The 16,025-nt window shown below is 49.1% G+C and overlaps 1 protein-coding gene across 7 annotated transcripts in view; it reads right to left on the reverse strand.

Moving 5' to 3' along the window:
• Positions 1-10,088, reverse strand: part of UBN1 (ubinuclein 1) — a 26,263-nt gene extending 16,175 nt beyond the window's left edge. For 4 of the 7 annotated variants that reach the window (XM_054080112.1, XM_054080111.1, XM_054080110.1 and 1 more), the window contains exons 1-8: positions 9,551-10,087; positions 7,883-7,969; positions 6,825-6,920; positions 6,413-6,547; positions 5,890-5,993; positions 5,039-5,477; positions 2,694-2,764; positions 14-143 (exon numbers count right to left, since the gene is read on the reverse strand). In XM_054080112.1, coding sequence (XP_053936087.1) covers positions 14-143; positions 2,694-2,764; positions 5,039-5,477; positions 5,890-5,993; positions 6,413-6,547; positions 6,825-6,920; positions 7,883-7,969; positions 9,551-9,790 — 1,302 coding nt within the window. In that variant the 5' untranslated portion in view covers positions 9,791-10,087. Of the gene's footprint in view, positions 1-13; positions 144-2,693; positions 2,765-5,038; positions 5,478-5,889; positions 5,994-6,412; positions 6,548-6,824; positions 6,921-7,882; positions 7,970-9,550 lie in introns of all 7 variants that reach the window. The other 3 variants (XR_008452358.1, XM_054080109.1, XM_054080107.1) reach the window with 1 other exon arrangement.
• Positions 10,089-16,025: the final 5,937 nt, after the last annotated feature.

Consider the following 16,025-nt stretch of genomic DNA (forward strand, 5'->3'; position numbering starts at 1 on the left):
TGCATCCACTCACCTGCTCACAGAGGTAAAGCTTGCGGGCACGCTTGACCAGAGTGTCCTTACTGCATGGGAAGAAAGCAGCCAGGTGGGCATACACCCCTGACCGTATCTGGCTGTTCAGCTCCCGGGTCTGCAGTTCTATGCTGTAGAACAAACAAACACACTGCTGAGCAGGGACCTGGCAGGGGTTCCCTAATCATCACAGAATAAAAAAAATCATGGAATGGGCTGGGTTGGAAAGGACTTAAAGCCCATCCAGATCCAATGCCCTGACATGGGCAGGGACACCTCCCACTGGATCGGGGGGTTCAGAGCCCCATCCAACCTGGTCTTGAACACCTCCAGGGATGGGGCAGCCACCGCTTCTCTGGGCAACCTGGGCCAGGGCCTCCCCACCCTCACAGCAAAACATTTCCCCATAAGATATCACCTCAATCTCCCTCTTTGAGCTGAAAACCATTCTCCCCTGTCTTCTCCCTGCACTCCCTGATCAAGAGTTCCTCCCCAGCTTTCCTGGAGCCCCTTTAAGTACTGGAAGCTGCACTAAGGTCTCTCCAGAGCCTTCTCTTCTCCAGGCTGAACAACCCCAACTCTCAGTCTGTCCTCATATGGGAGGTGCTCCAGCCCCTCTAAGCAACAACAAACCAGTTCTGATGCAGCCTGTGCAGCTGGAGGCAGGGAGAGAGGGACAAAGTACAAGCCAAACAACATGATGATTTTTTAGATTTTAGAATCAAATTTGAGCCCTTTATTCCAAATGATGCCTTTTAGTCAAGTTTCAGAGTAAAAAGAAAAATCACTAAAGGATGTCGGCAGCCTCATCTATTCTGAAGTTCTTCTCAGCAGCTGCAGTGCAGAAGCATCAGTCAATGAGATGAGAGGTCACACCACTTACAGAATCAGAATCATTAAGGCTGGAAAAGTCCTCTAAGCTCACCCATTCCAACCATCAGCCCAACCCCACTGTGCTAACTAGACTAAACCCTGCCCCAAAGTGCCACGGCCACACGTTTTTTTAAGTCCTCCAGGGATGGAGACTCCCCCACTGCCCTGGGCAGCATCTGACAGGGCTTTTCCACTTTGTCAGTAAAGGAATTCTTCCTGGTATCCAATCTAAACCTTCCCTGGTACAACTTGAGGCCATTTCCTCTCATCCTATGCCCTGTTACTTGGGAGAAGAGACCATCACCCAGCTCACCACAACCTCCTTTCAGGCAGCTGTAGACAGCAATGAGATCTTCCCTCAGCCTCCTCTTCTCCAGGTTAAACAGTCATGGGTCTCTCCACTGCCCTTCTTTGGATTCACTCCAGCCCCACAATGTTCTTCTTGGAGTAAGAGGCTCATGACCAGCACCAAGTCCTTCTCTGCCAGGCAGTTTTTCAGCCACTCTTCCCCAAGCCTGCAGCACTGCACGGGGTAGTTGTGACCCAAGTGCAACTCAGCACTGAGCTTTGTTGAACTCCATACAATTCACCTGGGTGCATCGATCCAACCTGTCCACGTGCCCCTGCAGAGCCCTCCTATCCTCCAGCAGATGGACACTCCCACCCAATTTGGTATCATCTGCAAACTCACTGAGGGAGCACTCAATTCCTTCACCCAGATCATGGACAAAGATATTAAACAGAACTGGCCCCAGGGCCGAGCCCTGGGTGAGCTGCATGTGACCAGCTTCCAATGGGACTGAGCTCTGTCCCCCACAACTCTCTGGGCTCAGCCACCCAGCCAGTTTGTCACCCAGTGAAATATTTAGTGGTACATCAGATGCTATAGCAGTCCAACTCAGGTAACAGAAAATCTAACTTCATCCCTTGGGCTTGGCCAAACCCACCCTCACAGTCACACTAGCCTTAAGAGAGAAGCTGTTTAAGCCACCTGTCCATGTCAATAATTTGAGTGTACAAACCCCAAAGTGATTCTACAGCAAATTCATATAAATCTATTGTCTGAATGTATTTAAAGTTATCGGTCTGACAACAGATCAGGACACTTGGCACAGCCAGCACTGGAATGCCAAAAGGCAATAATCACTGCCTGAAATAAGAGGGAAACAGACTCCCAAATTTGCCTTTGGCAATTCCCTTCAAGTGCCCTGATGAACCTTAATGAAAGTAAAGCCTCTGTGTAAGCATTACTCCACTGTGATGATCACAAAACCATGTGCGCTCATCAGCCTTCTCCAGACACCTGAAGAAGAATGAAGCCATGATTCACAGCTGCGTGAAGCAACACAGGCATTCCGTAACATGTGAAAACAGGAAGCAGCTATGGAGTTCCTCCAGTCTGCAGAGAAAGCCAGCTGGACGCAGCAGCCTTAGCCCAGCTATACAGTATTGCATATAGCAGAGACCTTAAACAGCAAACATGCCTGGCATCTCTGACAGGGAGAGATTTACTGTTTTTGTACCAAGCAACAATTGCTGCTCAAGTGACAAACTTTAAGTATACGGATATCAAGCACCATCTTGAGAAGAAGAGGCCTGGGTATATCCCATCCAACATTCTCCTACCACAGTTATACATCGTATTTCAACTGAAAACCATCGCTAGGATTCCATGTTAACCTAAGCATGTCCTGCACAGAGGACCTGTACAAGCACACCTCTACAACTCCTGCTAAACCTGCTCTTGAATTTACCAAAAATGTTCTGCCTAATGTTCTTTCCCACTCTACTCTCCAGGTGGCACTTACTCCAGTATGATGTTGTTGATATCCTGAGTGAAGAATCTCTGTTTGCCTTCTCCCTCTGCAGCTCTGGCAGCCTGGAAATCAGCAAGTAACACAGGTCACCATCAGTTTACAGACACAGACAGGTACAAGCAAGCGCTCTTCAAACCACTTCAGAAATTCAGTAACAGAAGGCACAGATTTGTTCCACCAAACCCTGCATTGGCTCCTGCTGGAGATGGGCCAAAAGCAGAGAAGAGAGATTGTGTCGGCCTCTCTTACACATCTGCAGTTCAACTCCAATCCTGCTGTTGGAAGTGGTAAGACCATGTCCTGCCCACAGATTCTCCCATTCTGGATTGCCCTGTCCAAATGTTCAAGAGTCAAGTGCCTTGGAGCTACTATACGGGAGTGAAGTTTCCTCCATTTAATGGGGCAAAAGGAGATGGCTTGGTGGCAACTGGTCCCTTTGCCCTGCTTCAACTGGGAGAAGGGACAGTGCTCGGGCATGGTTTTAACTTCACATTAGAGCTGTTAGACTGAGTAACACGAGCACAGAGCTTCTCCCTAAACATGAATACTCACCCTAATAGTGTTTAATGTGGGTCTGGGATGCTGATCGCCAGGCTTTGCAGGGCACTAAGCCAGGAAATCAAAAGAAAGAGAAGCAGCCAGAGGGGATGGGTTATTTCCCATCAACATCACAGAAACTAAAAACCCTCCTACTCAGGAGGCTTCCTGAGCTGTGACTGCAGCACACTCAGTACTGCCTAGAAATCACACCCAGGAACAATAACTCCAAGAGATGAATGAGAGAGTCAAAAACTGCCAAAAGCTTTTAGTCACTTCTGAGTGGGAATGCAAACAAATCTGGGAGTCACCACAAGGCACCACATCATGTTAGTGATTCCTGACATGGGAAAGGAGACCAGGAGAGAAGGGCACAAGTTTGAAATCCTGCAATTTAACACTCCAAGGCAGAGGCTGATAAGCAATTAATTTATGCCCAGAGGGTGCACATTCCCCTCTGTCAGCAGCAGGTCACAGGCAGCTGGGATAGCAAAGGAGAAGGTCCAATGCTAAAGAGAATCCTCCACTGGAAAATCCTTTGAGAAAGAAGAAGGCTGAAGTTCAATCACTTCAAGCAGAAGAAGAAAGGTCTGGAGGCTCCGTTTAACTCAGGAGATGCTCCCACTGCCTGGGATGGAAGAGATCTGGCTCTTGGACAGAGCCGTGGCACCTCTTCATTCCCACATGCCACATAACTCATGTCCCAAAGCCCAGAGGGTTCATTCTTTACATCTTCTATTTCTCTTCCTGGGCTTCTTCTCTGAACGTACACAGATCAGCAACGAAAGACAGAGCAGCAAGAAAATCACAGCAGGAAAACCTACAGGTAGTCTGCCATTGCACCACCTCACAACAACAGAATGGTTAACTTGATATGCTGGGAGCCTCCCTAATGTTCTCCTTTAGTCAACACAGTTCAAGTACAGCTGCTTCACTGTTCTCTGCTAACAGCCCCAACAGCGAACTGAAACATCCATGAAGAGCCCATTCTCTTTTATTTCCTGGGGCAACATCAGCCATGCCAAGAGTCAAAGCAGATCACATCACTTTGGAGAAGGTGGGCGAGTCCCACAGTCTTACAGACATAGGAGGAACTGCTAGGAGAAAGACGTGGGATCGCCCTTCCAATATATCCCACTCCCTAAACAGTGCCCCAACACCAAGATGTTAAAGACGGGGAAAGAACTCAAATTGCCAGGGATATGGCTCCAACACATATTATGCCAAACTTTTCCCGTGCTTCAGTGCCTGCGTGGGGCACAGAAACAGTCCTAACGAATCCTCAAGCCCCATCTACAGGGCTTTTCATGCCTTCTCCCTGACTGTAGAGCAGGGAATGCTTCTCGGCTGCACCCACCGATTTTTACACACGGAGTCACAGACCCTGTCGTGATCATTAACAGCACGTTAAAACCATTGCAGGGAAATTTGTCTTTCAGCCTCATTAGTACCCGTTTTAAGTTCATTCTTGTTAAATTGACTGTGGAAATTACCTCTTGCATTAGGGTCCTGCTTTGCCAAGAGAGCTAGAGAAACCATACAGACATGAAGAATAATGAGTGTTCCCTTCAGCAGATCTCAACACCAAGGACTTGGACACTACTTGAAACCTAGGCATTCAGGAAAGTTACATGGTCCCACAAGAAAACTGGGTGACACCAAGGAGTGATCCCAGGTGGCCCTGTGGAACTCTGCCACTGGAGCAAACTCTGTCTCTGGGTGAAGCAACAAAAACCCTGCAGAGCTCTCCCTACTCCAGCAACCACACAATCCGGCTGTCGCGCAACCAGCTGCCATACCTGAGCCAGCTCTTTGATGCGTTTCTCCAGAGGGGCTGGCAGGCCTTCAGGGAGGGATGGTGGTGGCCTGACATCCTGTTCCAAGCCCATCCCAATAGGATCACTCCCATCCTCCCCATCAGGGAAGGGACTCCCTTCTGGGGATTCACTGAGGAGCCGCTCCAGGTCTAGGTCTGTTAATGAGTCCACAGCTGTCACTGCCTGAAGCAGATCATTATCACTGGCATGACCAAAAAGGGAGAGCAAAGGGTCGGGCATCGCCTCCGCCTCCCTTGGAGCCAGAGGTTCTGCTGGTGAAGGAGTAGCCACTTTCTGCTCTTCATCTTTTTTCTTCTGAGCATCCTTCTCCTTCTGAAACTTCTTCAGCATCTCCTTGACACTGAGGGTGCCAGAGTATTTCTTCTTCTTCTTCTCTTTACTTGCATTTAATGCTGTAAAGCTGTGGACAAAGTATGGAAGAGGAAAGAGAACAGAAATGAAGACATGATGAAGGGAGAGAGACAAGAATATCTTCCTCCCAGTTCCCTTCAGCCACAAACTACTACTGCAGAGGAACTGACACAGGAGAGTCAGCCTGACAGCAGCTTGACGCTTTTTGCCTAGGAAATTCCTTCTCCTTTGCTTCAGGTTCTCCAGTATCCATTCCCAACATTGGTGCCAAGGAACACCAAAGTTTCAGCTAGCTGTACCCCTCTCTGTTTGGATGCTCTTCCTGTGGAAGCAAATAGGCTTCTCCTGTCGCAGCACACACTCAAGCCACCCCCTGCCGCAACAGGACTGCCACAGCCCAACAAACACCACCTGTAATGCCGACACAAGGTGTCAAGCAACAAGCACTCCCTTGTCCTTACCCAGCTTTTGGAAATTTGGACTTCTTGGACTTCTTTTCCTTGTCATAAGAATCATCTTTCTTCTTCTTCTTCATTTTTTCCCCTCCATCTTTCAGCTTCCGCTTCTGGAGATGGTTAAAACCAAGTCACCATCAAAGCCACTCCAACGATATTGTCCGTGCCCTCAGAGTCACTTGGGGCCCTCTCCCAAGAATCTGAGAAGAGCTGCTTCCCCACTGGACAGATCAACGCCAATCCCAGGCATCTTTCCCTGTGGTTCCAGTGTGGACTGTCTGCAACACTTCAAAGTGCACCAAGCCTTTACACTACAGACGATCCCATCAATGGAGGTGAAGGGACACCAAGCGCTCTGGCTGTTCCCCCTTTTAGCCACCTCGCTTCATCATTAGGAAAATGTGGTTCTCTTGAACAGACATCACCAAGCCAAGAGAAGCATCTACTTCCCAGCAGAGTCTCACTTGCCATGCAGCAAACCCTCCAAGCTCTAGCAGAGAAATTGACTCGAGAAAGCTGGCTTGCTCACCTTGGGACACTTCTTCTTCTTCTCTTTAACATAGTCATCTTCAGATTCAGATGCCTGCCGGAACTGCAGTGTTCCTGAGTTGATGTAAAAGCCTCCATACTTTGTAGTAAGAGAAGCTGGAACAAGCTCATCATACTAGAAATAGCAGAGAATAAATGATTGGTGCTGTGTACTTTGTTACCCTATTCTGTAGCTGAGCAGCTCGGAGAAAGGTGTGGGCCCTGTGCTACCTGGAAGCAGGTGGGGCTGCGGGTGCTCATGTTGACCAGCATTCTCCCACATGCGCTTGCCCCAGTATCTTTTGGTTCCCAGCCCAGGCACCGTCCCGGCTCACAACCAGTCTGTGGCCCCAGGGCTAGCTCAGCCCCCCAGGCAGCTGCTGGGAACGTCCTCCCACCTGGCCCATACTCACAGCTTCAGAATTATCGATGAAGGAATCAGATTCATCGTATCCATACCCCATGTCAACCAAGTCCTGAACACGGTCCTTTCTACGTCTCTTGCTGCCCTAAACAATAAAAGATTGACAGCATGTTCATCTTTATTTTCCAGTTACCACAGAGATGGCCCTGATGGAAGACACTGGCATTGGCTCCAGGACAGAAGAGAGGTGGGAAGCTTTTCTGCCCTGAGGAGCAGCCACTGAACCAAACCAGTGCAAGCTCACATCAGACTATAACCTGAGGATACAGTAAATCCAACTCTAGTCCTTGTCATACAGAACCAAAACTGGTGCAGCCAAATGGAACAAAGCGCTGTGCTGACAGACAAGTGGACCTTGTGCCAGCTGCTTTCATGCTGAATTGGCTCTGCACCCTTGAACATTTCTGCCAGCGCACAGAGGGACTGTTCTTCTGTAATGGCTCTACAGTCATGACAGACTCGGTGCCAGTTGCAGCACACACAGAAGGAATGCGTTGGGGTGACTGATAGATCAAATTCATATCACAAGGCCACACTATCCCAAAGTGCTGGTTATTAAACAGAATGTGGTTTTATTGCAATCTACAGAAGTAAAATGAGAGGAAGAACAGCAAGGAACCAGCTAAGAGAGATCAGCGTCTCCTACGCTACCCAGCACTGCACTGCCCTGAAGGCAACAGGCTCATAGGGCCATCGTACTTAAAGACTGAGTGGATGTCATCATGCCACAGCCAAAAGGCCTGGAAATAAATTTTTGCTGAAGAAAATTAAATTCTATAAATTATGGTAAGTCATTTGCCACCACAAATGAGAATGTCATTCACTTTAATCAGACTGGTTTGTGGCTTAAGAACACACGTGAACTATTTTCTTGGTCTACAGCCCTGAGACAGAAAAGGAACATAGGAAAATGCATTTTTTGGCCAAGATAAAGGACGGCAGCTGAACAGGAACACAGGAGCCAATGTCTATTAAACACTACTGGCTGAGAGCTGAACAGCATTCCCCATTCCAAGGGATAAGATCACATAAATAAAGAAAACATACGTATTTTTCTTCAAACTTCCTGGCAAGAGCCTCCACTTTATGCCTTTCCTTTTCGTCATCATTAAAGGGATCAGCGAGGTCTTTCTTCTGCAAAGATAAAAGAGACAAAACCATCAGGATCAATCCTGCCTCTTCCACCAACCCACACGCACTAAATCCATCACGACCAGCACACCCAGACCCAAGGTCAGAAAAATCAACCTTCAGTGCAGTGTTTAGGGCAGCGCTGTTTAATATCTTCATATGGGACAGTGGGATCCAGTGCACCCGCAACAAGGTTGTGGACAACATTAAGGTGTGTGGTACAGGCAATAGGCCTGAAGGGTGTATGGCATCCAGAGGGACTTGGACAAGCTGGAGGACCGTGTGAACCTCATGAGTTTACCAAGGGCAAGTGCAAGGTCCTGCACCTGGGCTGGAGCAGCCCCAGCATCCCTACAGGGATGGAGAGCAGCTCTGAGGGGAAGGACTTGGTGGTGCTGGCAGGTGAAAAGTGGGACAGGAGCTGGCAACAAGCAGCCGAGAAACACAACTATGTCCTGAGCTGCATCCAAAGCAGTGGGACTGGCAGGGCGAGGGAGGGGATTCTGCCCCATCTGCTCCGCTCTAGTGAGACACCACCTGGAACCCTGAGTCCAGTTCCAGAGTCCTCAGCATGGGAAGGACACAGAATTGTTGGAGCAAGTCCAGAGGATGCCACAAAAGTTATCAGAGGGCTGGAACAGCTCTGCTATGGGGAGAGTCTCACAGAGTTGTCATTGTTCTGCCTGGAGAAGAGAAGGCTCCAGGAGTCCTTAGAGCAGCTTTCAGTACTTAAAGGGGCCTAGAGGAACGATGGGGAAAGACTTTTTAGCAGGGCCTGTAGAAATAGGACAGGGGGGATTGGTTTTAAACTAAAAGAAGGGAGACTCAGCTTTGATATAAGTAGGAAATTGTTTATGGGGGTGGTGAAACACCAGCACAGGTTGCTCAGAGAGGTGAGAGATGCCCCATCCCTGGGAACATTCAAGGCCAGGTTGGATGGGGCTCTGAGCAGCCTGATGGAGCAGGAGATGTCCCTGCTCACTGCATGGGTTTGGGCTGAAGGGGCTTTAAAGGTCCCTTCCCACCCAAACCACTCTGTGGTTCTAATGCTCCGAGAGCATCACAAGGTTTTGAGTGCTCTCTGGGCTTCTCCTGTCCCTTGTCTCTGCTTCTCCCCACTCTCAAGAGAAAAGACAAAGAAGTAGCGTAAGCCATCAACTGATCCTGAACGGTTCTGAAGAGTGACAGTAGAAATGAGTAAAGTCCAAGCAACTCTCCTTTTCACAGAAAAACAGATGTAGGACGATGTTCAAATGCTACAGAAGTTTGCATGAAGCTGTGTCCTGAGAAATAGCTTTCAATGGGCAAACAGAGTTGTCAGGCAACACCTGGAAGCGCCACATCAACCCCACCGCAAGAGATGTTGGGCACCAAGGAGCAAATATTCACACGCAGCGCAGTAGGTCTCCATGAAGACACAGCCACGCGTCTGCTTTGGATGATCTTTGGTAAAGCTCCTCAAACCTGCTCTTGCAAGCCACATACCCCAAATCAATTCAATTCCAAACTAGAGGATGTGAAAGACTAAGCCCCCGGAATCTCCCAATCCGACGACGGTTGCGCACAGGCCCCGAGGGCACTCACCTTGTCTCCCGAGGTACCACCTTTTATTTTCCCTCGGCAACTCTTGAGAAGGTCCGGGTAGAAAAACTCTGGACAGCGTTTGTGATCTGGCTCGAAGAGGGTCAGGGTGATTCGCACGGCCGTCGCGGCTGCCTCGGCATCCTGCGGCTGCTCGCCATCATCTTTCCGAGACCTCTTCAGGAAGCTGCCGCTCAAGGGGCCGTGGAGGGTGGTGAAAGACACCCTGTGGGGCTCCGCCATGGCTCCGCCCGAGGCTCGCCCGTCCTTATGGCAGAGTTCCCATCGCTCCGGGAAACGCCGTCCTCCCGGCACGGATGAGACCGGCGGCCGCGGAGGACGCTGGCAGTAGCCCCGGGACACGGAGGATCTCGGGCTGCAGGCGCTGCGGAGAGGGACGGACACAGTCAACACCGGGGCCCGGGCCCCTACGGGGAGGAACGCGAGGGGCGCCCGCAGGGCCGCGCTCCGACCGCTTCTCCCACGCCACGGCGATACCACGGGGCCGGGGGAGACGGGGGGGGGAGACGGGGGAGAGACAGGGACGGCGGGAGAAAAGAAGGGTCGGGTCGGGCTGGGCCGCTCTTGTAGCTACCGCTGCCGCCCAGGCCGTCTCAGGGCCCGCGCCTGCGTCACGTGCCGGGGGCGCTGCCCTCGCGCCGCCGCGCGCCTCGCACCCAATCGCTGCGAAGGGGCGGGGCCGTGACGGGCGTGCGGATCATGTGATGAGCTCGGACCAATCGCCGCTCCAAATCGCGGCGGAGGTACGTGTCACGTGACGAGGGCGGATGCCTCCTCCCCCCGCCTCCGTGCGCCTCGCGCCCAATAACCACGGAGGGGCGGTGCCCTGACCGGCCGGCCTGGATCACGTGAGAAGGGCGGACCAATCCCCGCTGTCGCCACCCGTCCAATCGCCGTGGAGGAGCGGCGCTCCGATGGGCTGGGCCGAGTCACGTGAAAAGGACGGACAAATCCACGCTGCCGCCGGCACCGCCCCGCCTCAATCCCCGTGAAGAGGCGGTGTCCCGACAGGTCCGATCACGTGATCTTAACAAGCCAATCGCCCCGAGGGGCGGTGCCGTGCCGGCACGTAGGGTCACGTGGGCAGGGCGGACCAATCGCCGCAGAGAAGCTGCGCCCCGATGGGTCGTCCTACGTCACGTGAGCAATCCCCGCCTCCAGCACCGCAGCGGGACCAATCGCCGCAGAAGGGCGGTGCTATAAGGGGCCGGGTCAGGGCGCCGTGAAGGCATGCTGAGGTAGCGCTGGTCGTTTGGAGTCGCGGGCCGACAGGAGCCTGGCAGCAACTGCCGCGGCGCAAAGAACGGCGTGAGGGTTGTGGGCGGCGGCGCAGGGGCCTGCTCTGGCGGCCCCCGGGAGGAATAAAGAGAACCGAGGCCATACCGGAGCCCCTGATGTGGGGCGGTGATGAGGGGTGGGAGCTGCCCCCGCTCCGTACGGGCTGGAGTCGCTGTGGAGCCGATGGGAATCGTCCCAGTAATGCCGAAAATGCCCCAAGGTCTAATTTTGATTTTATGAAACAGTCAAAATTCTTGTTAATTGGGAGCTGGCTCAGCTTTGTGCTTGGCCTTGGCTTTAAGGTAGGTTAAACAAGTGATTACAGAAGAAGAGACAACTGTTCGGCACAGATCACATGGAAAACAAGATGTTATCATCTTCAAGGAACAAAGAATGTATGGAAAACACTGTTTTTAAAGAAAACATGCTATCAGAGAGACGTTGTCTGCAATTTTAGAGCAGTTTCCAGTACTGAAAGGGACTCCAGGAAAGCTGGGGAGGGGCTCTTGATCAGAAAGTGCAGGGATGGGACAAGGGGGAGCGGGTTTGACCTGAAAGAGGGGAGAATGAGATGATACCTTAGGAAAAAATGTTTTGTTGTAAGGGTGGGGAGGCCCTGGGCCAGAGCAGTGGTGGCTGCCCCATCCCTGGAGGTGTTCCGTGCCAGATTGGATGGGGCTTTGAGCCCCTGATCCAGTGGGAGGTGTCCCTGTCTATGGCCGGGGGTGGAATTGGATGGGCTTTAATGTTGTGAGAAATGCTGATGAGTCAAATAGGTAAACTGAGGCATGCACCTTGTGAAGCAATATTAATTATTTATTAATTTGTGATTGCAATTGCATGAGCACCTCCTTCTAACAAGAAGAAAAATGCTCAACCTTTGTCAAAACATTCACAATCTCTGTACCGTTTGTCTCAAACAAAGACCACCCTCTCCCAAATTTTGCAACTTATCCCAAAGCTATGTACTGTAATCAGTGTTCTTTTTCCTTTTTCTCTGGCCTTATTTAGCAACTGCTCCAGATCCTTATGTTGTAATAACTTTTTCACCAACATAAGATTCTTTCTGACGTGGAGGGGTAATAATTTTGAATTAGCATGGATTTACATCATAGGAGCTGATATGATGTGACAGGTGCAGGAATGAAAGATGAGACGGACTCTAATAAGGTGGCAAAATGGAGACCTTTATTAAGAGGCTACACATTATTTTATAGTCTTGCTAGAGCTATTGTGCTAAGAACATCAAAACTCTGTTGGTATAAAACTGTTGTTTACCATATGTGTTATGATATTATTGGCTAATGCTAATTTTGTACTACATGACCACATGCCCTGTTTTTCTAAATTCTTGTTTTCTTCTTCTTGCTGGCTTAGCTTCAACTTGCCTGTGTTACACCTGCTTATCGTGTTGTTTTCCTCCCTAGAAGGTCAGCCCAAGGACATGTTCTTTCCCTTAAGTTAGTGATGTGTCAAACAGCTTTGTCCTACTATCGCTGAGCCCTGCATCTCCCCCTTCTTTTAATTATATTTGCCAAGCCCGCTTAAATGCATTGCTAATCATATTCTGCAAGCATCACAATATACATGGCAAAATTAACAGTGCTAATAATATAATCGCTAAAATCACACAAAGTCCCTTAATCAGCTCTCTTAACTATGCTGGGAGTCCTAGACTCCCAAACCGTCTTCCCAAGCCAATGTCACTATGTTTCAATTTTGATGTCAGGGATTTTAATTCCTGTAATTGCTTAAATATCAACTCAGAATGATCAGACAAATTCATACAGCATGTGCCTTCAATCTCTTCACACCCGTGTCCTTGTGCCAATAGTAAGAAATCTATGGCTGCCCTATTCTGTGAAGTTGCATGGCGAACAGAATCTAAGTCCACTAAAAGATTTTGTAGTAGCGTAGATGTGGCATTATTTTGCTTCGTTAGCCAACACCCCAATTTGTTAAGTTGGCCTAAAGCTCTGCCAGCGGCCACTCTTGGTGCTAGCAAACTTGTGATTGCAATTTTGTCCAAATCCCAAAAATTTAGGTCATCCTTGCAGTCTCTGCTGTGTGCATGTATACTTCGTTTCAAGCGACACTGTTTTCCTATGTTTAAAATCATTGAATTGTTGGTGATAGCAAGGTCAATCTATCTAGGGAACAAGGTCCCCCACAGGTGTTAGAAGGTATGCCTGGCCATGCTCGATCTCCACAAATAAAAAATACCCGTGGTGGTAGTTTTAATGTTTTTTATGGGGCCTAGCAAGAAGCCCTTTGGTTCTATAATTGCACCATGCCGTCTCATTCTGAAAGGCAGGGTGTGTGGCATTTACTATAATTGCATTGGAGGAATTTCTTCCTGTGCAATTGAAGATTACACATGCATCAGCCTTGACCGACCCCAAAATATCCAGTTCTTGAGGTTCTAAATACATCTTGGGTAAATAATCTGCCCACACGTTCCACATATCTACACATCCTTTTATCATATTTTTACGCTTTAGGAGCCTACAGATATCGGGGGGACCATCACACTCCCACTCACAGATATGTTTTGATTCCACTGTTTGTGGCCACTTTTCCATATCTAGTGGGACTCCTACAAGGCATGTTTGAAAAGGGTTATTGGGTGTCGCCATGGATAGACATAGTGAACTACTATTAGTGGCATTTGCCGGGGTAACCCATACATTTACATGGGTTTACAAAAGGCAGATCTTGCCAAACTAACCTGATCACCTTCTATGACAAAATCACTCGACTACTGGATGGGGGAAAGGCTGTGGATGTAGTCTTCTTGGACTTCAGTAAAGCCTTTGACACAGTTTCTCACAGCATTCTGCTTCAGAAACTGTCAGCCTCTGGCCTGGACAGGCGTACACTCTCCTGGGTTGAAAACTGGTTGGATGGCCGGGCCCAGAGAGTGGTGGTCAATGGAGTTAACTCCAGCTGGAGGCCAGTCACAAGTGGAGTTCCTCAGGGCTCAGTACTGGGTCCAGCTCTGTTCAATGTCTTTATCAATGACCTGGATGAAGGCATTGAGTGCACCGTCAGCAAGTTTGCAGATGACACTAAGCTGGGAGGAAGTGTCGATCTGCTGGAGGGTAGGGAGGCTCTGCAAAGGGATCTGAACAGGCTGGACTGCTGGGCCGAGACCAATGGGATGAGGTTTAACAAGGCCAAATGCCGGGTCCTGCACTTGGGGCACAACAACCCTATGCAGCGCTAGAGACTGGGGGAAGAATGGCTGGAGACCTGCACAGAAGAAAAGGACCTGGGGGTGCTGGTTGACAGCCGACTGAACATGAGCCAGCAGTGTGCCCAGGTGGCCAAGAAGGCCAACGGCATCTTGGCTTGTATCAGAAATGGGGTCACCAGCAGGTCCAGGGAGGTTATTCTCCCTCTGTACTCGGCCCTGGTGAGACCGCACCTCGAATACTGTGTTCAGTTCTGGACCCCTCACCACAAGAAGGATGTTGAGGCTCTGGAGCGTGTCCAGAGAAGAGCAACAAAGCTGGTGAAGGGGCTGGAGAACAAGTCTTACGAGGAGCGGCTGAGAGAGCTGGGGTTGTTTAGCCTGGAGAAGAGGAGGCTGAGGGGAGACCTTATTACTCTCTACAACTACCTAAAAGGAGGTTGTGGAGAGGAGGGAGCTGGGCTCTTCTCCCAGGTGACAGGGGACAGGACAAGAGGGAATGGCCTGAAGCTCCGTCAGGGGAGGTTCAGGTTGGATATCAGAAAAAAATTCTTCACAGTAAGAGTCCTTGGGTACTGGAACAGGCTGCCCAGGGAGGTGGTCGAGTCACCTTCCCTGGAGGTGTTTAAGGAACGGGTGGATGAAGTGCTTAGGGACATGGTTTAGGGAGTGTTAGGAATGGTTGGACTCAATGATCCAATGGGTCCTTTCCAACCTTGTGATTCTGTGTGATTCTGTGATTTGGTCTCTGAGAAACTAAAGTATAATCACTAAAACGACACATAAAAAGGTTAAAAACGAATAAACAGAAAAACTGTAAAAACTTCATGTTGGAAGGTCCTTTGAAGGTTGCTGATAAACTTGATCTTTCTTCAGCCATGGTCGGACTGCTCGTGCTGGTATCCAACGCGGACTGTCTCCTTCCCATATAATTAAATCATAAGGACCTTCCTAATTTCTTTCCCAAGTTCTTACCATGACTTTCACTTGATTTTTATGTTCAATCATTCTTGTTGACATGGTTTGCACATGTTTCACTATTAGAGGGATTAAAGTATCTCCCAGCAATTGTAAAAAATTCATAACATATTGTACTTTAGCTAACCTATTTGCTAGTGTTTCTCCCCGTTCCCCCTGTTTTTGTTTGCGCAAAAGTGTTTCGATGGTGCAATGCGTTCATTCAATTGCCTGTCCAGTTGGGGAATGTGAAATGCCAATAAGGTGTTGCACTCTCATCTGTAAAAACTGTCAGTCCATTTACCAGTGTGGTACTACACTTAGATGTTTCCTCTAGACATTCTTGTTGCAAAAAGGTTATCAACCGATGGCCTGGATGATTTTAATTTGTCCACTAAAGTTCGCCAAGGCCACTTGTAGTTCTAAGTTGTTCTGCATACTCTGTTGTAAATATCATTCTGTCATTGGAATGACTATTGTTTCAGGCTCCCATTCAAATCCTCTATCCGATCTGGACCTTTCATGATTAACTGTGCAACATTTCTACTCTTGTTACAGACTTTAGTGGACAAATTAAAATTCATCATCCAGAAAAATCTAAGTGTAATACCACACTGATAAATGGGCTGACAGTTTTTACAGATGGGAGTGCAACACCTTATTGGCATTCCACATTCACCAATAAGTCAAGCAATTGCAGAACGCTCTCATGCAACCTTAAAGTCACTTTTGCAAAAAAAAAAACAAACTGGAAATAGAACTAGTCCTCCTATTGTAATCCATCACCTATCGCTAGAGTCAGGACTGAATAACCAGGACCAGCAAGGTATCAAAGTACTATACAAAGACTGGGACTCAGGAGAATGGGAAGGACCTGTTGAGCAAAAAATGACAGGAAGAGGTTATGTTTGTGTCATTACAGACAGCGGTTCAAGATAGGTTCCAGTGAAATAGGTCAGTAGTAATGGATGCTTGTGTAATGTATAATTGTGCTTATAACATCACTCAAAAAGGTCAGAATGTAAATGC

This window comes from Cuculus canorus, chromosome 15, assembly GCF_017976375.1.
Source record: "Cuculus canorus isolate bCucCan1 chromosome 15, bCucCan1.pri, whole genome shotgun sequence".
NCBI lineage: Eukaryota > Metazoa > Chordata > Aves > Cuculiformes > Cuculidae > Cuculus > Cuculus canorus.